General features: G+C 31.5%; 1 protein-coding gene across 1 annotated transcript; it reads right to left on the reverse strand.

Annotated features, from left to right (window-relative positions):
- Positions 1-9,509: 9,509 nt before the first annotated feature.
- Positions 9,510-12,152, reverse strand: LOC114172228. Its single transcript, XM_028056826.1, has 5 exons — positions 11,963-12,152; positions 11,615-11,845; positions 11,019-11,572; positions 10,447-10,911; positions 9,510-10,136 (listed from the first exon to the last, which is right to left on the reverse strand). The coding sequence occupies exons 1-5, from the start codon at positions 12,150-12,152 to the stop codon at positions 9,510-9,512; spliced, it is 2,067 nt and encodes a 688-aa protein (XP_027912627.1).
- Between the last annotated feature and the right edge of the window lie 11,838 nt (positions 12,153-23,990).

A 23,990-nucleotide genomic window follows, 5' to 3' on the forward strand; every position in this document is an offset into this window, starting at 1 on the left:
GTAATAAAAATGTTGAGAATTAATAATTACTTTTTAAACTTTATTTTAAATCAATTTTCAAATTTTCGTTAATAATTATTTTTGTAAAAATAATACGAAAAGTCATATATTTACATCATTTTCATAATTAAGTTGAAAAATAAATTGCGGACATCATTGTAATCTTAACGTCACCCTCAAACCAACACATAACAGAGATGATTTAAAAATAGAAGAATTTCCCTCTTCCTCCACCTCATCCCTCAAGGTTGATTGGAGGGAGAGGGAGATGATGAATTCAAGTGGATTAGAGTGTGAAATTTGTGTTGTTCATGTATTAAAGGTGAAAGAGGGTGGATTTAGAAAAAGGTTTGTTAAAGTTTGTGAGTGATTTGATGGATGTGATATATTAAAAATGATAGTTAAATGAAGGAAAAACAAGATTACCAAATTGTCCTTTATTTTAAAAATGATTAAAAATTATCATTGTATAAGTTTTATTTGTTGTAGAAAAAATATGAAAATGTAAAAATGAAATTACAATATTTTAATAAAAAAATATTTAAAAGATAATGTAATAAAAAAATTTATAATTAAAAATTAATTTTTAAACCTTATTTTATAACAATTTTCAAATTATCATTATTTTTACATCATTTTTGTAATTAAGCTGAAAAATAATTTGCGGACATAATTGTCATCTTGATATCACCCTCAAACCAAGACATAACATAGATGATTTAAAAATAGAAAAATTTCCCTCTTCCTTACCCTTCTCTCTCCCTCAAGGTTGATCGGATAGAGAGGGAGAGGATGACATCAAGTGGATTACAGTCTGAAGTTTGTGTTGTTCACTTTAAGTGGATTAAAGGTGAAAGTGGATGGATTAGGAGTAATGTTTGTTGAAGTTTGTGAGTGATTTGATTGATGTGATAGGTTAAAAATTATATTTAAATCAAAGAAAAACAAGATTACCCAATTGTACTTTATTTTAAAAAAACTTAAAATTATCATTATATAAGTTTGATTTATCGTAGAAAAAATATGAAAATGTATAAATGAAAGTAACATATATCAATAAAAAATATTTAAAAGATAATGTAATAAAAAAATTTATAATTAAAAATTACTTTTTAAACCTTATTTTATAACAATTTTCAAATTTTCGTTATTAATTATTTTTGTAAAAATAATTTGAAAAGTCATATTTTTAAATCATTTTCATAATTAAGCTGAAAAATAAATTGCGGACATAATTGTAATCTTGATATGACCCTCAAACCTTGACAAGATACAAATGATTTAAAAATAGAAGAATTTCCCTCTTCCTTCCCCTCACTCCGTCAAGGTTGATTGGTGGGAGAGGGAGATGATGAATTCAAGTGGATTAGAGTGTGAAGTTTCTGTAATTCACTTTAAGTGGATGAAAAGTGAATATGGGTTGATTTATAGTAAAATATGTTAATGTTTGTGAGTGATTTGATGGATGTGATAGATTAAAAATTATATTGAAATCAAAGAAAAACAAGATGACCAAATTGTACTTTATTTTAAAAATAATTAAAAATTATCATTATATAATTTTAATTTATCGTAGAAAAAATATGAAAATGTATAAATGAAAGTAACATATTTTAATAAAAAATATTTAAAAGATAATGTAAAAAAAAATTGATAACTAAAAATTAATTTTTAAACCTTATTTTATAACAATTTTCAAATTTTTGTTATTTTTACATTGTTTTCATAATTATGCAAAAAAATAAATTGCGAACATAGTTGTAATCTTGATATCACCCTCGAACCATTGCATAACAAACATGATTGAAAAATCAAGGAATTACCCTTTTCCTTCCCCTCTCTCCCTCATGTTGATTGAAGGGAGAGGGATAAGATGAATTTAAGTGGATTAGAGTGTGAAGCTTGTCTTGTTCACTTTAAGGGGATTAAAGGTGAAAGTTAGTGAATTTAGAGTGAAGTTTGTTGAAGTTTGTGAGTGATATGATGGATGTGATAAATTAAAAATTATATTTAAATCATAAAAAAACAAGATTGCCAAATTGTACTTTATTTTAAAAATAATTAAAAATTATCATTATATAAGTTTAATTTATTGTAGAAAAAAAATACTAATATGTGTAAATGAAAATAAAATATTTTATTACAAAAAGATTTATAAAATAATGTAATAAAAATGTTGAGAATTAATAATTACTTTTTAAACCTTATTTTAAATCAATTTTCAAATTTTTGTTATTAATTATTTTGGTAAAAATAATATGAAAAGTCATATATTTACATCATTTTCATAATTAAGTTGAAAAATAAATTGCATACATCATTGTAATCTTAACGTCACCCTCAAACCAACACATAACATATATGATTTAAAAATAGAAGAATTTCCCTCTTCCTCCCCCTCTATCCCTCAAGGTTATTTGGAGGGAGAGGGAGATGATGAATTCAAGTGGATTAGAGTGTGAAATTTGTGTTGTTCGTGTATTAAAGGTGAAAGAGGGTGGATTTAGAAAAAAGTTTGTTAAAGTTTGTGAGTGATTTGATGGATGTGATAAATTAAAAATTATAGTTAAATGAAGGAAAAATAAGATTACCAAATTGTCCTTTATTTTAAAAATGATTAAAAATCATCCTTGTATAAGTTTGATTTGTTGTAGAAAAAATATGAAAATGTAAAAATGAAAGTAACATATTGTAATAAAAAAATATTTAAAAGATAATGTAATAAAAAATTTTATAATTAAAAATTACTTATTAAACCTTATTTAATAACAATTTTCAAATTATCGTTATTTTTAAATCATTTTCGTAATTAAGCTGAAAAATAATTTGCGGACATAATTGTCATCTTGATATCACCTTCAAACCAAGACATAACATAAATGATTTAAAAATAGAAAAATTTCTCTCTTCCTTACCCCTCTCTCTCCCTCAAGGTTAATTGGAGAGAGAGGGAGAGGATGACATCAAGTGGATTATAGTGTGAAGTTTGTGTTGTTCACTTTAAGTGGATAAAGGTGAAAATGGATGGATTTAGAATAAGTTTGTTAAAGCCTATGATTGATTTGATGGATGTGATTGATGAAAAATTATATTTAAATGAAGGAAAAACAAGATTACCATATTGTCCTTTATTTGAAAAATAATTATACATTAACATTATATAAGTTTCATTTGTCATAGAAAAAAAGATGCAAATGTATAAACGAAAATAACATATTTTAATAAAAAATATTTTATAAAATAATGTAATAAAAAAATTTATAATTAATAATTACTTTCTAAACATTTTTTTTATAACAATTTTCAAATTTTCGTTATTAATTAGTTTTGTAAAAATAATTTTAAAAGTCATATTTTTACATCATTTTCATAATTAAGCTGAAAAATAAATTGCGGACATAATTGTAATCTTGATATGACCCTCAAACCATGACATGACAATGATGATTTAAAAATAGAGGAATCTCCATCTTTCTTCCCCTCTCTCTCAATGAAGGTTGATTGGAGGGAGAGGGGGATGATGAATTGAGATGGATCAGAGTGTGAAGTTTGTGATGTTCACTTTAAGTGGATTCAAGGTGTAAGAGGGTGGATTTAAAGTACACTTTGTTAAAGTTTGTGAGTGATTTAATGGATGTGATAGATTAAAAATTATATTTAAATAAAGGAAAAACAACATTACTAAATTGTCCTTTATTTTAAAAATGATTAAAAATTATCATTGTATAAGTTTGATTTGTCATAGAAACAAATATTAATATGTATAAGTAAAAATAAAATATTTTATTAAAAAATATTTATAAAACATTGTAATAAAAAGTATTATAATTAATAATTACCTTTCAAACCTTATTTTAGAAAGATTTTCAAATTTTCGTTATTAATTATTTTTGTAAAAATAATTTAAAAAGTCATATTTTTACATCATTTTCATAATTAAGCTGAAAAATATATCGCGGACGTAATTGTAATCTTGATATCACCCTCAAACCAAGACAAAACAGAGATGATATAAAAATAGAAGAATTTCCCTCTTTCTTCCCCTTTAAAGTGTTGTTCACTTTAAATGGATTAAAGGTGTAAGATGGTGGATTTAGAGTAAAGTTTGTTAAAGTTTGTGAGTGATTTGATGGATGTGATAAATTAAAAATTATATTTAAATGAAGGAAAAATAAGATTAGCAAATTGTCCTTTATTTTAAAAATGATTAAAAATTATCATTGTCTAAGTTTGATTTGTTGTAGAAAAAAAATATTAATATGTATGAATGAAAATAAAATATTTTATTAAAAAAGTATTTATAAAATAATGTAATAAAAAATTTATAATTAATAATTACTTTTTAAACCTTATTTTAGAACAATTTTCAAATTTTTGTTATTAATTATTTTTGTAAAAAGAATTTGAAAAGTCATATTTTTACTTCATTTTCCACTACAAGAAAAAATATTTTTAACGGAGGTTTATTTTTACATTACCCAGGGTTAAAACCTCTACTAAGTTCTTTACCCGGGGTTTCAATTTCTCCCGCTAAACCATCCCTAGAGAATGTTTTAGCCAGGGTTTTTACGAACCCCAGGAAGCACCAATCAATAACTGAGGTTTTATATCCTCTTGTATTTAACATAGGTGTTAAAACCTCAGTTAAGTTTTGTGGGTTTAAAACCCACGATTAATTACCATGATTTTTGAAACCTCCGTAAACAATCATGGATTTTGAAACCTCCATAAAATACTATGGGTTTTAGAACCTCCAAAAAATAACATAGGTTTCAGAACCCCCATAGAATACCACAGGTTTTAAAACGCCCTAAAATACCCTGGACTTCAAAACTTCCGTAAAATATTATAGGTTTCAAAACCACCGTAAAGTACCATAGATTTTTAAATTATTATTATATTTTTTTACTCATTTATCATTTATGTATTGATGAAGGATTATCTTGTTCCTTTTTAAGATGATTGAATATGGTGTGAGTTGATTAAGAAAGCTAAGTGAAATCCCCACTGGACATTAAGATAGCAAGCTATCTAGATGTGAAAGTTCCTTTCACAAAGCTCAAGAGAAGAAGATGATGGATTGATTCAAAATAAAAAGGAAATGGAAAACACATAAACCATAGAAAACCAAGAACAATTAAAGGAAGAAGAAAACATAAAATGGAAAGGAAAGAAATGTTAAAAATGTGAGAAGCACGCCACTACAAGGCTAGGCTAGAAGCCATGGCAACTTTGAAGATGAGTGGATGTGTGCCGCCACTTGCTATGCAAGATAAGGCTTAAAGTATTCACTCCCTAGGGAGGAAACTCTCACAAATGGTTGAGACACAAGAGTGTTTTTACTTCAAAATGTTCAACCCTTTTACATGTCTAGGAGCACCCCTTATATAGAAGAGTTTAGGGGCCTCTAAGCAAATAAAAGATACCTAAGGATGTCTCTACAAAAACCTAACCCTAGCTTCTAGAAACTAGGTCAAATAAGGTATCAAAAATGAGAGACAAAAGACCTAACTATGGTGTGTGCAAGACTAATTTCGTTCTAGCACAAAAAGAGACAAAGAATGTGTCTCATATGTCTCCAAAAAGTGGCCAAAGTGTGCTAAAAACAAAGGAGACCAAAGGTACATAGGTACACTTGCTTCATGCCTTTTACTTTATGATTTATGCCTTTGCTTTACTCTCTCCTCCACATCATTTATGCTCTCCAATCACCATGCGCCACCTAGCATTGCTTTCTTACTCCTAATTAACTTACAAAGCAAATAAACATAGATTAGCATGTTGGCTTAAGTCAAGTCAACTATAGTCAACAAGTCAAACCTAGTCAAAGGTCAACAAGTCAACTAAAGTTGATTCAACTAAGTGAACTTCCTTTCTAAACATGCTTAGTCTTCTTAAGCATGTGCCTCCATCCTTGGTGGGGGTCAATCCTTCATCATGTATTCATATATATTTTTTCAATCACAATTATTTACATTTATTCTATTTTTTTAATCTATATTTAATGAAATTATACATAAATTAATATAAACTCATCAAATTGACAAATTATTTATAGATGACTAAGTGTATATCAAAGTATAACAAATACATGAATTCAAATTCAAATTCAAGTACAATATTAGTCAGCAAAAACTATCATGAAGTACTGCAATGGTTCTCAAACCATAAAATGATTCAATTAACTTCCACATTATATTATATTCTTCAACTATCACATATGATTTTCCTTTTGTCCAGAACTTGTTGTATTAGTTGGCACACTTCCTTGATAAGAAACCTACAATAATTACAAATTTAAACTCTGAAAAATAAAAGAAGTTATGTAGTCTTAAACATTACCGGTGTAGGATTGAACATAGTCAACTCAGGAGGCAATTGACCTTGATAATTTTGAGAAAAGAAGTTCATGATTGCATCAAGTATTTTGTCACGTTCTTCATGTCGTTTATTTTGTTCATCCAATTGTGACTTTAATGCTGATGGCTTCTTCTTGTCTCCATTGAAGCTTACATGAAGAATGGAGGCTCCATGGATGGTGTTGGATGCGGAAGCATGAAGGAAAAAAGCTTAAGGTGTTTAGTTTGGTGTGTAGGTGAAAGGATTCTTAAGAGAGGTGAGGCCAACTCCTAAGGAAGAAGACTAGAGTAAACTAGAGAAGAGTTTACTCTAAGGTGAGCTCAAAAGAGATTTGTGCACAAATTTGGGCAGCAATTCATTACTCAATTTCAAGCTGAAAAATACATCTTCTAAGCCTTCTATTTATAGGCTAAAATGAGACCAAGGAGTCTCCAAAAAGTGGAGGGAAAAAGGAGTCTAGAAAGTTGAATTTTGGAGCCAAAAAGGAGCATGTGGAAGGTGTGACTTGCCACCTAAGCAAGTCACACTTGTCTTGCCATAGGAAGCTAACTCTCATCCTTGGAGAGCAAGTTTGAGAAGCTTCTAGGCTTTTCTAGAGTAGACACACTACTCTTGGCCCATTTGGACCATTTCCCCTTTTTGGTCCAAAATTACTTCTAAAGCCCAATTTCTTCTAAGGCCCAATACATGGCCCAAAGAAAACCCTATTCTACTGGGCCCAAAATACAAAGCCCAAAATAAAATCCTAATCTAGTATTTAAACAATGTTGGCCCAAAAGATAAAAGCTTGGGCCCTGTCAACAGTTGAGGACCACTCTTCTTGTCTGCATTTGGCCAAGGCTGGCGTTTGTCATCAAATGCAGTGACCTATATTAAAACAAAATCTATTATTAAAATCGTAAAAAACACATAAACATTATAAAACACTCAATCTATCAACAAAAAATATACTACATTTCTTACTCCTACTTATAGAAAACAACATGAAAATGAATGTTCAATAACTTGATTTTGCAATTCCGAATAAGAAGGACAAGATGAGGATGTCCCAAAATGAAAATTCCTAGTATATCAAAACACACGAGAAGGGCAAGGTCCCAATCCCATTCCTCGGACACGACCACAATGTTCTTTACTTCCCAAAACATGAGCTAGTGAATCTTCAATTGATATATCTTGCGAAAGGGAAGATGTATTTGTCTCATATGCTTCAATTTTTTCCTACAAATAATACAAAATGTTATCAATGAAGGTAACATTCAATTTGATTCATTATTTTTCTTTAGAAAACTTATGCTTACTCCAATCTCTCTTGCTCCATCATTCACAAATTCCCCATTAGCATGTTTATGTGTTGCTATCTAAACTTCTCCCCTACTAACTTTGCGACCAAGCTCTTGCTCCTATAAAACTTAAGAAAATCATGAATCATATATGATATAACAAAAATGATTGAAGAATAAATTTACCATCGCATCCTTCTTCCGTGCAATGCTCTTCGATCCACCTGTGTGAGGAACTGTTTTCTTCTTTCTATTATCCTTATTTTTTTGGGCAATTTCCTAAGCATATATGTAGAAACTTACTCAAAATAAGTAAAGTAACACTTAAAAGAATAGAAAAGATAGTTGTTATTACCTTTGTCCTTGAATTTAAACGGTAGTCAACAAAAGAAGCCCATTGGTCTCTATTCATTCCTTCTGGACACATTGTAATGATTTCATCTCTATTACGTGTTCCATCATCTCTTTGTTGCGATAGTTGTTGTCTATACTCACTCCATTTTATGTTAAGCGATTTCAAGATATATGTCACATGAGCATTAGATTGCACTAGAAACTTGGCCTTCAAAATTATTACACAACTAGTTTAACAACTATTGCAATATAACAAGAATAAAAACATATAAAAAAATTATAGGTCAATTACTTGAATGGTTTTCTTAAGTATATCTTCTTTGTAATCATTGGGAATCTTCCTCCAACTTTGATAGCTGATTGGAAAGGCATTAACATTTCTTACAACACGACCTAAAAACCTATTCAACAATGTTCCACTATCATCAATTGGTTGGTTGTCACTATTCCATTTCACAAGAATCATTTCACTAGGAGATAAAAACCAAACATCATTCAATGTTAATTGTTTTCTAACTTGTGTGCCTTCATCATCTATAAAAATACATGTGAAATATATTGTTAGTTTAAGACAAACATAAAACACAAATACTATATGGCTTGGACAATTACACATAAAAATCAATAAATTAACAATCTTACCAATGACATCAACAAGCCATGACCTTTTACGTGATACATGATTTGATTGATTACTTTGCATCTCAATATCCACATTTTCTTCCCCTTCACTATCAGAGTGTAACCTTGGTGTTGGTTTAGATGTAGAATCATGCACAAACTCATTTCTAGGTTGATTATTAAATTCAAATTCAAATTCATGTGCGGAATTGGTCTTGGTAGTGGAGAACAACCTATTCTTCAAACATTCTACAAATTAACTCAAGGCACTAAATAAATAGATAATACATGAAATTTAAAAGTACCAAAATGATATGCAAATGAGACATCTTACTAGATTTAGATGTTGAAAGCATTGAATTCATGTGAGGTGGGGGTGGAGGTTGCTCATTATTATTCTATATAGGATGGGAATTCATGTGACGTGCTGCATAATAATTAGATTAATACACGAAAAAAGTAAGATACTTTTTAACATGGAAATATAACCATCATACCAAATTGAGATGCAAATTGAGGTGTTATGTTGGACTGTGGCAGAAACGGAAGTTGAGGTGGATTACTAGGCCTTGGAGTATGAGTAGGTGAAACTTTTCAATTCTTACTATAGGTGAAACCCGTGGTGAAACTTAGTTAACTTACTTGGGCAAGATGGATGAGACGCAGGTGGGCACATTATAGATGATGGTTGGCCGCTTCTATTTTGGGTAGGGGTTGAAACTTTGCCATTAGTCTTCTTCATGTATATTTTCTTCATCATCAGGAATTCTATAAACAATAACATTAATACAAGTCAATTCACATTCATTAAATTATGATTATCTAATATAATGCATGTATAAGTAATATGGATGATAATTTAAACAAAAACTAGTATAGAAATGTTCAATTTCAGTATGACCTTGTTAATGGTATATTCCCTTCTCCATCTGGAAATAAAGTTTCCAAATTTTGTTGTTCAAATGGTTCACAATCATGGAAAGTGACATCATTATCTCCACCAATGTCATATAAGACTTGTGGCTTTAGATGCAGAGGAATGCTCCAATTTTTATCTAATTCATCCACTACATAATAAACCATTTGAGCTTCTGCAGCCTGAATGTTTGGTTCGTCGTCATCATTATCACCAATGTGTATTAAACGTGTAAAGTTTACTAATCTAAATCCCAAGTCATCTGTTATAATCCCTCTAGAAGTAGTTGTATTAGCCCACATACATTTGAACAAAGTAATAGAGAATCGACCATTATAGTTGATCTCAATTATGTCTACCAATTTTCCATAATAAGGCACACCCCCAAATTGCATTTGATTGTCAATGCTACTTACATAGCTCCTTGTCACAAAAGTACCAAATATTCCACTGTTTTGTGTTTTAAGTCCATCATCTCTCTCTAACGTACGAAACTTGAAGCCATTAACATTGTAAGCATTGTAACGCTTTGCACAATCAATTGGACCCATAGCTAAGAGCTTTAAATCATCTGAGTAAGGTCCATTTAAGTCATTCTTTATCTAAAAAAAAAAAAAAGAAAAATATGATCAACATAATTGGATATCTTTAATATTATCAAATTTAAGAATGTAAATTAAACATACCCGACGAGAAAACCATTCCACAAATTCTCTATGAACCCTCTTATCTATCATAGAGGATGATCGTGTACGACTTCTTAACTGTCTTCGTACAATTTCTCTAAATTCTCTAATTTAAATCAATGAAATAATTACATGGTTAGTCCTCAATGTAGATGAATTATAAAAAGTTGTAAAGATAAAGTACTTAATGAAGAAAAGGGTTAACTTGGGCACAATTAGTCAATACATGACGATGTGCTTGTAACTTTTCCTTTGTTGATAAAGAGAAGTAAGTAAAACCCCCAACTGGTTTTCCAACTGGTGGAAACAAACCACTTACACTAGATACCATGGTGTCAGGTTCGTCATCAACACGCCTTATTCGATTAAATATAGTCTCAATTCCATCTAAATATCTAGAACAAAAGGTTAAGGACTCTTCAGTTAGGTAGCCTTCAGCTATTGAGCCTTCTGGTTGAGCCTTGTTACGCACATAAGACTTCAATTTTCCCAAATATCTCTCAATGGGATACATCCACCTATATTGGACAGGTCCTTCAATCTTGGCATCTTCCACCAAATGCACAATCAAATGAACCATGACTGTAAAATATGCAGGAGGAAACAACATCTCCATGTGACATAATGTAGGAACAACTCTATTTTGCAATTGGTTAAGTTCATCCACTTTTAAAACTTTATTGCACAAGTGCTTAAAAAAGGAACACAGATCAATCAAAACAGAGCACACTTCTTTAGGGAGTGTCTTCCTCATTGCCAAAGGTAAAAGTTGCTCCATCAAAACATGAGAATCATAACTTTCAATCCTCCAAGCTTAAATTGTTTGACATCAACACATCTACTAATGTTACTTGAGTAGCCATCTGGAACAGTGATGTTCTTCAATGTTTTCATAAATATATGTTTATTTTCTTTTGTCAATGTATATATAGCCGGAAGATATCTGTTATTTGCATCAGGCCAAAGATCAGGTCTAACATCCCAATCTTTTAAGTCATTTCGTGCCTTTAGGTTGTCCTTTGACTTTTTACCTTGGTTCAATAATGTATAGACCACATTATCACATACATTTTTTTCAATGTGCATAACATCTAGATTGTGGTGCAATAAATTGTTCACGCAATAAGGAAGTTCAAAAAATATACTCTTTTTTCTCCATTGTAGAGGGCCATCAATAGGGTGGTGACCTTTCCATTGTCTTTTCCCCCGTTCCTCAACTTCTGGTTCTTTCCCAAATACAATATTAAGATTCTGAACTTTTTGTAAGACATTTATTCCTGATATTCTCAAAGGAGGATTTCTAGTTTCCACACTTCCATCAAAACGATTGCAGCATAATCTAAATTTGTGCCCTGCATTTAACCAATGTTGATGATTCATGAAACAAAATTTACCTTGAATCTTCTTAGGAGTTGTGTCAAAATTACACCTAGGGCAAGCCAACCTAGTGTGTGTGTTCCACCCAGATAAGGTTCCAAGACTAGGAAAATCACTAATAGTCCATAATATAGTTGCATGCATATGAAACACTTCTTTCTTATGTGAATCAAAAGTTTCAACCCCAGTGTTCCATAGCTCTTTTAATTCTTCTATTAATGGCCTTAAATATACATCAATATCATTTCCTGATGCTCTTTTACCAGGAATTATCATGGAAAGAATGCATAAACTTTGCTTCATACACATCTAAGGAGGAAGATTGTAAGGTATAAGTACAATAGGCCAAGTACTATGACATGTACTCAAATCACCAAATGGATTGAACCCATCAGTAGCCAAACCAAGTCTGACATTTCGAGGGTCTGAAGCAAATTGAGGATTCATTAGATCAAAGTTCTTCCATGCTTCAGAATCACTTGGATGCCTTAATATGCCTTCATGTGTACTTCTTGATGCATGCCATTGCATATGCTCAGCTATTTTAGAAGACATAAATATTCATTGTAAGCGTGGCTTCAATGGAAAATACCTTAAAACTTTAGCTGGAACTTTCTTTTGTCTTTTAGTAACACCAACAATACTATTGCTCTTCTTTGTTTTCTTCCATCTAGATTCATTACATTTCATACAAAATTCCCTATCTTTATCTTCTCTATAGTATAACATGTAATCATTTGGGCAAGCATCAATTTGGTGTAATGAAGGCCAAGCTTATTAATGATTTTCTTAGCTTCATAGAATGAAGATGGGATTTTAGCATAATCAAAAGCATCTGCTAACAACTCCAGTATCATTGACATTGCCTTGTTAGTCATTCTGCATAGACATTTGATATGGTACAATTTGAGCAAGAAAGAAAGTTTAGAACATTTGTCACATCCTTCATACAAACTCTGTTGTCCCTCATGCATAAACTTCATATACTGAGCACTTTCATCAGGCATCGTGTGGCTTGATTCAGGTCGCATATTCTCATGATTGTCCACATTTTGAGTGTTTACAAAATTCCCGAATGCATCATTAACCATGCCACATATGGGATCATTAGCAAAACCTCTATCCTCATTCGATTGGAAAATTGGAGGTGTTGAAATTGTATGTTGTACATAATTTGTCTCACCATGTAGAAGCCAAAATGTATACCCTTTTGGAAAAGGATGAAGAATTAAGTGTTCATATGTTGCTCCTCGAGTTTGCCATTTTAAGATTGCATTTTCGACATGGACAAATTATCTTACCCTCAACGCTCTTATTAGCAAATGCAAAGTCCAGAAATTTATTCAATCCATCCATGTATTGTTGTGTATTTCGAGGCAAATCAATCCAAGACTTATCCAAATCCATTAAGAATAGTTTGTTTATGAGAACAAAAATATTTTTAATAAAGAAAAAAAATGTAACTAATGACATAAGATCAGAAAAAAATATTGATATTTCCACCCACGATCAAAAGGAGAATAAGGAGAATAAGGGTCATTCGGAAATTAATGTATATGCATTGTAAGTTTTACTGCCATTCGGAAATTAATGGATGATGTGAGTATTGTCATCTAGTGTTTATTATTTACTATTTTGATAGATTCAAATTATAATAGTAAATAAATTACAAGTAACCATATTTAAATTCTAATTAAAGTTTTAAAAAATTATAAAAAAAATGTAATATTTAGATTTTACAATATATTTCTGTCGGTGTTTTATGAAAATTAATATTAGACTCAATACAATTCCTTAATACACCGATCAATATGTTGTAAAAATATAGACTCAATAGAATTTATTAATTCATTGAATGTCACAACTTTTTAAAAACTCATTCAATGATTCTTTAAATATTTTATTTAGTGCAATGGTTAGCAAAAACCATGGAACATATTGCTATATGTGTATGATTTTGAAAGAAAAATTACATTACAAAGATTTTTACACTACTTTTTTTTTTCAAAATAATTCAAGGATAGGCTCCTATATGTTAAATAAAATCTTAAGATTTAGTTACACCTTAAATCCTTTTGATGTAAATTATGTATGACATTATTTCTCGATTTTAAAATAAAACAAAATCAGGTTTTCATAAATTTTCGTTTCTAGAATATAAATTTGGAATATGAACAAGTTATCAGACTAATGAAATGAACAAAGTTCTAATTTTAAATATAAAAAGTCTAATGAAAAATATGAAATATGAAATCGAATTTATTTAATTTTAAAACATAATTTCATAATCATAAACAATATTAAAACCAGTGTGTTAACAAAACTGAATAAAAACTAAAAATATTTTGTGAAGATGCATAAACAATATATTTGTAAAGATTTTTTAAATACCAGCTTATATAGGTTTTAATAATAATAATTTATTTATTTAATCACTAAGACCATCTTATATTTAAAAAATGAAAACAGGTTTACTTCAAAACTTAAAATAAAAGGATTTAATAAAAGATTTATTTACCAAATAAATAATTAATTAATAAGTAAATAGTAATAATTTGAAGTAGTGATATTCTTGGAACACACTCTATCCCTCTCTCTCTTCCTTCCTATGTGTCTTGGTTTCAGCCATAACCTACACCTTTTCAAACCTCTTCATGACAAAATTAATTAACCATATACTCTAACCCTTCCATGAAAGGATAAATAAGGAAAAACCAATGCCAATTCAAATAATAATGCACTACATAATTACAGATTACATTGAAATTTTGTATGTTTTGAATGCATGGAAACAGTGTGCCAACATGTGGTTCTTATTTCCTACTCATCCATGCATTTTTGAATCAAAGATAAGGAAAACATTTCACGCCCCTCCCTCTTTCTTATCTCCATCATATACTCCTATTATACGCAGTAACCACAAAACAATCTCAAATTTTCATTATTTACTAGCAGGAAAATTTAAAGCACAAGGTTTTAATACCTTTTTAGAAGATACAGTATCTATGGCCTCTTAGATGCTGAACTCTTACAACGCTCCATATATGTACGAGAATTTTATAGTTCATGTACTTGTAAAACAGAATTTACCCATATATCTATTATTTTAAGAAATAAATAAGGTGTAGTGTATATGTTAGGTTACTTACTAGCTTACAAATTATGTAAAAAGAGACACATTTGGGATTTTTGTTTCCAGTGGTATACAAAGTACAAATCCTTTGGAACTAAGATAATAAAATTAGTTTTTTATTAAAAAGGTAAATAGAAAATATAGAATAAAGGAAAGACAAAACAAATTAAATTAATTATAGTGTGAATCTAATTTTCTGATCTAAAACTGTTTATGTACATGCAAGAACGACAATAGTATAGAATTATGAAAATTGATACAAGATCAAGCATGCTAACTATGAGCTTCCCAATTACGGTGCAGACATGCATTTTTTCTCTTTTTGCAAAGTAAATTTTAAATTTCCATTGGTATTGGAAAAAGCTCGGAATAATCTTGCAATATTGTGGTTGTTCAGTGTTTTGGTCTTCTCAGTTATTGCAGTAACATAGTTTCCTGAAGTGAGATGAACGCTTCCTCAAAGGACTTTCATTATATGCCGCATGTATCAAGAACTCGAATTTGATAGACCATAGAAATTGAAGAATATATAACTGCTAAAAATTTGCATCACTTTGAAAAAAAAAACTCATTGCACAACAGAGAAGACCAGTGACAGTTGACATAAATCCAGTTAGTATCCATAGATAGGTTAAGCATGTATACTAAATCTTCCCAAACTTAGGTATTATTTCCTTCTCTTCGGGAATAGAATTACGAAAATATATCCAAACTTAAATTTGAACCAATCTAAAACATGTAAACAAAATAAAGAAGGAAAGATTTGGAAGCCAATTAGCATCTTTTACCTCCAATATACTAAAAAACATTAAGTTTAAGATTTTTTTCCTTAAAAAAACACAAAACAAATAAGCACACCATTTGTCCTGATGACAAACCAGTAAAATTCATAAAACCTACATTACCTGCAAAAAAAGAAACAACACACAGAAGGAAAATAATATCTTATATGTGGACTTTGCTAGCTATGAGAAGAACTTAAATGCAAGATAAGTCAACAAAAAAGAACAAATTTCAAGAATTATTCCAAATATGCAAACTTTTAATTAAGATTTAGAGACGGATAAGACTATACTCACAGCTCAGTCCCAATCCCTTTCCCAATTGGTACACATCTAGCCCGACAAACAGGAGTTCCACCTTTTGTTCATCAATCTGAACAACAGGAGGATAACCAATCCACAAAACATTATTTGGTTTACCGTTCTCAAGGTAAAACATGTTTTTGTGAAGCCAGTCATCTCCAAAAGAAAGTCTCTGTCCATTTAGTTTTGTCTCTACTTCAATGAATCTCCGATTGTTCATGATGAAAACATAACCCAAAGAAGGGTTTTTGTAATTTTTGGAGTTGGCTTCCAAACTGCTCTCTAAAAGTTCTATCATCCTGTAAATACACACAGGTGAAAACATTGTATCTAAACCTAGTCCTAGATTATTCTCCTTACTTCGGTCTAGAGATTTAATGTAGTACATCACATCAAGCTTATTACCATTTTTGGACTTAGCGTCCAAACTACTCGCTAACAGAATTCTCACTTTGGCTATGTACACAGATGATGTAATATTTCCCTCCTTTAAATCTTGGCTAAGTTTACTAATTTCCCTATTTCTGTAAACCAAATAAATACGGTACATCACTTCAAGGGTAATAGAATGAATCCCACCACTGAGTGATACATCTTCCAAAGCCTCGTAAATGGACAATCTCTGCCTTATCAGCTGCACTACAATATTTGTAAATGTACATGTCCATAACACTAACAAGATGGATAAGCCTTACAAGCTGAAACTGAACAAGTTCGCTGACATGACCAACCATGAATTCAGGAGTACCTATGCAGGCTCAAAGGTTAATCACCATAGAATGTTCTGAGGCATGCCACATGGTAACGGCACCTTCATGTACGAGAATGTTGGTAGTGTTCCTGCTTCGGTGGATTAGAGGAAGAATGGTGTTGTCACTGATGTGAAAGATCAGGGCAAATGTGGTAAGCTTAATGATCACTACTCACAAATCATACAGCTTAATATTACAAGGAGTGTTTACCGGTGATTGTAGCACGGATCTAAACCATGGTGTAGCGATTGTGGGGTATGGAACAACGGTTGATGGGACTAATTACTGGATAGTGAGAAACTCTTGGGGAGCATAATGGGGAGAACATGGTTACACCAGAATGCAAAGGAACATATCTAAAAAGGAAGGACTTTGTGTCATAGCCATGATGCCTTCACACCTAATCAAAAATTCCTCTGATTATCCAACAGGATCTTTCTCATCTCCTAAAGATGAACTTTGAAAAAGCCTCTCATAAAATCAAACTCTCATATGCCTTAGTTTTTGCTTTTTAACTTTTATCTAAGATTGTATGCCAATGTATCCATCAATATATTATACATCAAACATAAATAAATGTTTTAATTTGATTTGAGTTCCTAGTAGTTTCTCATGTACACCCTCTCTTATTGCCAAGAGTTGAATGCAAAGATATAGCTTTGAAATATTCCTTGGTACCGTAAATGTTTTCTAGAGGGGTACCACCAGTACCACCCTCTTGAGGTGAAACTACGTGAGAAGAACTGTGCCTTGTTCCTCTGGAAGGCCAAACCATATCAATTACTGGGTGTGAAGTAGCCATAACTGTTTGGGTTGTGAATGCGAACCAATTTCAATCACTACATTATCTTAGTGTTGAAGTCCGTAATACCTACTTCTTGTTTGACGAATCCAAATTGGAACGAAGAAGGATGAGGGAATAACTAAGAGCTCCTCCAACAATGACTAACCATAGTTTTATTTTCATGAGTTGTACAGTCAGAAGTCCACAAAAAAAGTACAAAAGATCAACTCAAATCCTAAATGACTCAGCCTAGACAAGCCTAGAGACATGATAACAAATGCAACACTCAAAACAAGACTATATACATCTGGTTTCTCTTTCACATATTTATCAAGGAAAAAGGAGTACTAGTGACCAGCAAAGTAGAAAACGTTGTGAGCTTCCAAACAGCGAGAATTGGAGTACTCCCATGTCTTTGCAAACAAGGTGGAAAGGGAGATTAATAAACTGAAAAGAATGTAAAGAAAGATCTTCCACCAGCTCCAATTTCCAATTAAATGATTGAAAAAGGAGTTGAAGGCATAACAGACAAGTCCAACAATAGAGGAAGAAAAACACACAAATCTTCATACCTTTGGCTGATGTAGCAAACTCTGAATTTTGATAAGCATGAGCACTGTGTTGTTTCTTAAGCACGGTTTGCTCTCAAGAACAAAGATGTCGACCACTGTTGGAGATGCAAAGCTAGTGAACGAGCAACGGAGACACACTTTAGATTTCAGAAAACGCGACACCTATAATTGAATCTCTGTACAAAAACAAGCATCAAGGATTTCAAAGTTAGAATTTAACCACAAAACGAAAAAATTTGAAAACCTAAAGAAAAGAAAGGGAACACCATTACCGTTTGGAAGCAAGGTGAAGTTCGAACGAAATCGCGAGCAAATCGTTCGAAAGCAAGGAAGCAACTGCAAAGATTGAGATTGAGAGTGAGATTGAGGAAAACGTAGCGAGGTGAAGTTTGAGGAAAGTGGATTTCGAACGTACGAACAAAGTAAATCAGGTGAGTTTTTCGAACGTTGGTATAGTGTGTCTGTGTCCCTTTTATCGAATGTACGAAGTGATAAAAAGGTTTTTAAAAAAATATATAAAAAGGATATGGAAAAAAATGTGGAGGGAATTTTTCCTGGGGTTTATCATAAAACCTCTAGTATTTATCAAAGGTTTAGAAAACCTTCACTATGTGTAAAAATTACTGGAGGTTTTATAACCTCCGTTAATAAATCTCCATTAAAATAAATGTTTTTTGTAGTGTTCATAATTAAGCTGAAAAATAAATTGCGGACATAATTGAAATCTTGATATCACCCTCAAAGCAAGACATAACAGAGATGATTGAAAAATAGAGGAATTTCCCTCTTGCTTCCCCTCTCTCTCCCTCAAGGTTGATTGGAGGGAGAGGATGACATCAAGTGAATTATCGTGTGAAGTTTGTGTGGTTCACTTTAAGTGGATTAAAGGTGAAAGTGGAAGGATTTAGAGTAAAGTTTGTGAGTGATTTGATAGATGTCATAAATTAAAAATTATATTTAAATGAGGGAAAAACAAGATTACAAAATTGTGCTTTATTTTAAAAAAAATAAAAAATTATCATTATATAAAAAGTTTGATTTTCTTAGAAAAAATATTAAAATGTATAAAGCGAAATAAAATATTTTATTAAAAAAATATTTAGAAAATAATGTAATAAAAAAATTTATAATGAATAATTACTTTTTAAACCTTATTTTAGAACAATTTTAAAATTTTTGTCATTATTAATTTTTGTAAAAATAATTTTAAAAGTCGTATTTTTACATCATTTTCATAATTAAGTTGAAAAATAAATTGTGGACATAATTGTAATTTTGATATCACCCTCAAACCATGACATAACATAAATGATTTAAAAATAGAAGAATTTCCATCTTCCTTCCGCCCTCTCTCACTCAAGGTTAATCGAATGTAGAGGGAGAGGATGACATCAAGTGGATTATAGTGTGAAGTTTGTATTGTTCACTTTAAGTTGAAGTTTGTCAGTGATTTGATGGATTTGATAGATTAAAAATTATATTTAAATCATATAAAAACAAGATTACCAAATTATACTTTATTTTTAAAATATTTAAAAATTATCTTTATATAAGTTCGATTTATCGTAGAAAAAATATGAAAATGATAACATATTGAAGTTCGATTTATATAAGTTCGATTTATCGTAGAAAAACAAGATTTATCTTTATATAAGTAACATATTTTAATAAAAAATATTTAAAAGATAACATATTGAAGTAGTTGAATCTGCTGCTTCATCATTAACCAAGTCAGTTGCAATAGTAGATGCTTTAGCTGCATCTTTAAATATCATTGGCTCTTCAACTACACTTGGTTCCTCTATTGCATTCTCCTCACAACTTTGCTCTTCAAAAATATCATCAACAGATAAAACTTTATATTCACATTGAGCATTATCAACATATCCACATTGAGAATCTTCAATTTCTATATCAACTTCAGCAACATCCTTAATATGTCCATCATTATATGCATCAGTAGAAATATCAATGTGATGTGATTCCGCTATTGGTTTTTCAGACTGATTCTGCAAGCTTTGTGTGGCGGCATTCATCATCTTTTTCTGATCTGTTTGATTCATCTTCATCATTTCAGTCATCATTTTCATCATATCTTCCAAAGTGACCTTTCTCACTGCATCATTCATTAGCTGACTCAAATCTTCAGACATTTGTTCAGCTCTGATGGCCAACTTCAGAAGCACATCTTTGATTTCATGACGAAGTGCATTAAAATCTGGATTTTCAGGAAATGTCTGATGGGGTTGAGGGGTGGTATTAACAATTACAAGTAATTCTATGAAGTTGTTCTTACTTGCATCCCTCAACATATCAGACAGTATTTGCTTATTTTCGTACCACTCTTGCTCAATATTTCTGCATCTTTGATCAACTCGCAACCTTTCATCCATTGACTCTAATTTCTCTATAACTTCACCCATTAATATCATAACTTCCCTGTAGGATGGTCCATTGTTGCTTCAATTTTTTGTGGTGGTACGTATTGTTGCTGAAAACTATTTGGAGCATATGGTTGCCGAGGTGGACACTCAGAATATGGTTGTTGCTCATATCCCAAAAAAGATGATATAGGATATAGATCATTAAATTGTCGTAAAGTTAACCCACTTATATCAGGTGCAGAAGTAGGTGTGACAATTTGTTGCTAAAAATCACATGGTTGTTGTGGATAACAATTGTAATCCATTTAAAAACTACAATGTTGATTACTTTCGTATGATAAATTATTTTGCATTTTTGAAAGAGGTTTTCTGAAAAGAAAGAAGTTGAAAGCTTGTTGAGTAGACTTCCAGGAAAGAGAGGTGCGTCTCAATGGACAACTTAAGTATCTTATCTTTCCTTAGCCAAAGTTTTTCCCAACTAGTTTTACAAATTTCCCAACAAAATTCCTCAAACAAAAACTATGCTTAAAAAAAATAACTAAATAAAATAAAATAAAATAACTAAAGAAAATAAAAAAAATGTTAGAACAAAAATTGAGAAAAGAAAATGTTAGTAATAAACAAAAAAAATAAAAATAAAAAAGTAAATCAAAAGAATAAAAATAAAAATAAGAACTAAAATGATAAAAATTCTAACCGTGTTCCCCGGCAACGGCGCCAAATTTGATATCACTGTCGTTGACGCATTCAAATTAATACTACTTATCTATAACAACTTCAGTATTGTTAAGAAAGTAGTCAACAAAATAGAAAGGGTAAAGTAACCCAAAGTCGTCTCCCAACGAACACGGAATTGATTTTTAACAAATTAGTTTTTATAAAACTATACAAAGCGGTTAGTCAAATAAAATAAAAAATATAGGGGATTAAGATAAAAAAAGATAGAAATAAAATTTAAAAGATAAAAAGAAATAAAAATAATAGTAAAGAAAATAGATTGATTCCATTGCTTTTTAAAAATAGATTCATCATCGGTTATCTAAAGATTATTGCTCAATTAATTATTGTTGTAGATTTGCAAATTAATCAATGTAAAGTCTCAATTAATTTGTTGGCATTCTCACTTTTAACCAAAGTATAGTCTCAATTAAAAGTGAGAACTTTTAGATTATCCATAGTAAATTCAATCAAAGTACAGTCTCAATCAAATTTTACTATGCCTAATCATGTCTATTATTTTATCTCCTCACCAAATAAAAAGCTTAATTAATCAAAGTAAAGTCTCGATTAATTTTCATTAGAGTAAATACCTTTAACCAAAGTAAAGTCTCAATTATTGGTAAAAACTCATTTCATCATATGAAAGCTTCTAAATAAAATCAATGTATAGTCTCAATTCAATTTAAAAACCCTTGAACTCATATGATCAACATGCATATAGATTTTAAATCATTACTTTTTACGTGATTCAAAGATAAAAGACATAGATGAATGAAAACCTCAACAATAATAAAAAGAACAAAGAAATTATTTCATTCTAACCTCAGAATCCATAATGAAATTACAATGGAAGCAACCCAAGAAGTTTAACAATCCATAGAATGCAAAATAAAGAGAGAAGAATGGAGAGAAGAAAAGAGAGAAAAAGAAATTAGGCCCCCTAAGGGTTCTTAAATTCCGACGTGCCGAGCTTGTTTCTTCTGCTTCTCCCTTGGTCTCTTTATATAGGAATTGGACTGGGCTTTTCTGTTGCTAAAACCTCTCAAATATCTTTTAAAATAAAGATAAAGATAGATATTCAAAGCTATTTGGAGAGATATAGACTATTTAACAAATATAGTTGGTTAATAATTTATGATATAATTAAATAAATTAATTATTTAAAGATATCTTATAAATTATCACCAAATAATATTTGTATTAATTTTCTAAATAGCCTATTTTCAATTTTGTAGTCCAATTTTGCAGAGGCATCCAAAAATATCAATATTTACAGTTAAACCCCTCTCCTTTGACCAGTCTTTGACCAGAGTTGACTGTTTGACCAATTTTTGAATGCTTGACCAGATTTGACCATTTGACCGTGCAATAGCAGACTGACACGTGGCAGCTCCTTCTCTCTCCAGAATTAGGGTTTCACTCTCTTACTCTTCTCCAACAAAGCTACTACCTGATGACGGCTGTGGCTGCCATTTTCTGGCGACGAAGGCGCGGTGGTGGAAGTGATGAACGGCTGCTGGTTCAGATGCGCGCTGGTTCTGGCTTTTGGCTCGCGTTTTGCTGCGTTCCCAATCTGTTCGAAGGTTCGCACTGCCGCTGGTGCGTTCTGGTTACAGGTGGTGGTGTAGGTTCGCGGTGGCCATGGTTGCACACTTTGGTTGCAAGTCTGCGGTGGCCATGGTGGTGCGCGAGGAAGCTTCTCTAGTTCGCGTTCTGGTGCTGTTTCGCCTTCGCAGGTTGAGGTTTCCGCTGTTGTGACGACGTGAGGAAGTGGTGCTCGTCACAGTGCTGCACGTTAAGTGTGGTGGTCGGAGGCGCGCTGCAGTTTCGGATGTGCTGGTCTCGCGTCTGCAATGGTGATGGATGCGTGATGTTGCTGTGATGTGCAGATGCGAAATGGAGAGGCAACAGATGCATGAAGAAGAGGACACGATCTGCGTGGAGATGATGAGGGAACTGTGGTGGCTGACGCAGATCTACTTCCGAATGGGTGCTACTCCGGCGAGATCCATGGCTGACGGTGGTCCGGCGACGAAAAGATGATGATGGTGGTGCGGAGTAGTGGCTGCCGGCCGTGGCGCAAGAGGAGAGATTAGGGATTCAGGAAAAGATGATGATGTGTCAATGTTTCATTGGTGTAGATGTGTTTGCAAGGATTAATGCCACGTGGCTTGTTCTGGTTGGCCAATTTTAAAAGTTAAGGATTGCCACATGGCAATATCTGGTTACATCTAATTTAAGTGGTAAATAGGAGGGGGTGTAAATAGACATATTAGGGGGTGCATAATAGGTTTTTTTTGTGAGACCCATTTAGAAAGAAGGAGTGTATAAGTAAAAACTGGGGTGCAGAAGTGATTTTTCCAGAACTTTCTAATTTCAGCCTTATTAAAAGGTGTTTGTAATTTCAATCAATTTATTTTCCCACCTTTAATGAGCTTAATCTTAACTTCAGCTGCATCAACAAACTCTAAAATATCCAAAAAATAATTTATGCAGCTAAAAATCACTTTTTAATACATTTTTATCACACACGCTCAAATAGCTTAATTATCAGAATTATCAATTAAATCACTCTTTAAGCACATAAATTCAATTAAACACCCAGAATTAAACACTGAATGAGGGTAAAAAATACGCACTCATCACTCATCTAAGACTAATGACAAGTCTAAGGGACATCTAGAGTGAGGGTTTTGGAAGGAGGGGGAAGATTCACTAGGATAAGCTAGGAAGATAGGTTTTTGGGTAAGCATTACCTTCTTCACCCATTTGAGGGTGATCATGCTCTTCTTGGACTCATTGCCATGCCCTTGCGCCTTCTTTTACGCCTTCTCTTCTTTTCTTTTCTTTATCATTTGCAAGTGGTCCTCATTGACTTCTCTTGGTGAAAGAGGTAGTAATGTGATCTTTTTGCCTTGGAAGCTAAAGGTAAATTTGTTGGCATGGCCATCATGAAAAGCTTT

The sequence above is a fragment of the Vigna unguiculata genome, unplaced genomic scaffold, assembly GCF_004118075.2.
Source record: "Vigna unguiculata cultivar IT97K-499-35 unplaced genomic scaffold, ASM411807v1 contig_5, whole genome shotgun sequence".
Taxonomy (NCBI): domain Eukaryota; kingdom Viridiplantae; phylum Streptophyta; class Magnoliopsida; order Fabales; family Fabaceae; genus Vigna; species Vigna unguiculata.

Bases quoted from the DNA above. Each gene is read 5' to 3' on its own strand.
- LOC114172228 (XM_028056826.1), bottom strand. From the start codon at position 12,152: ATGTCTTCTAAAATAGCTGAGCATATGCAATGGCATGCATCAAGAAGT. The intron at 11,573-11,614 runs GTAAATTTTGTT...GGTTAAATGCAG, and splicing joins AACTCCTAAGAAGATTCAAG to GGCACAAATTTAGATTATGC. The intron at 10,912-11,018 runs GTTATGATTCTC...TCCTTTTTTAAG, and splicing joins TTAAGCTTGGAGGATTGAAA to CACTTGTGCAATAAAGTTTT.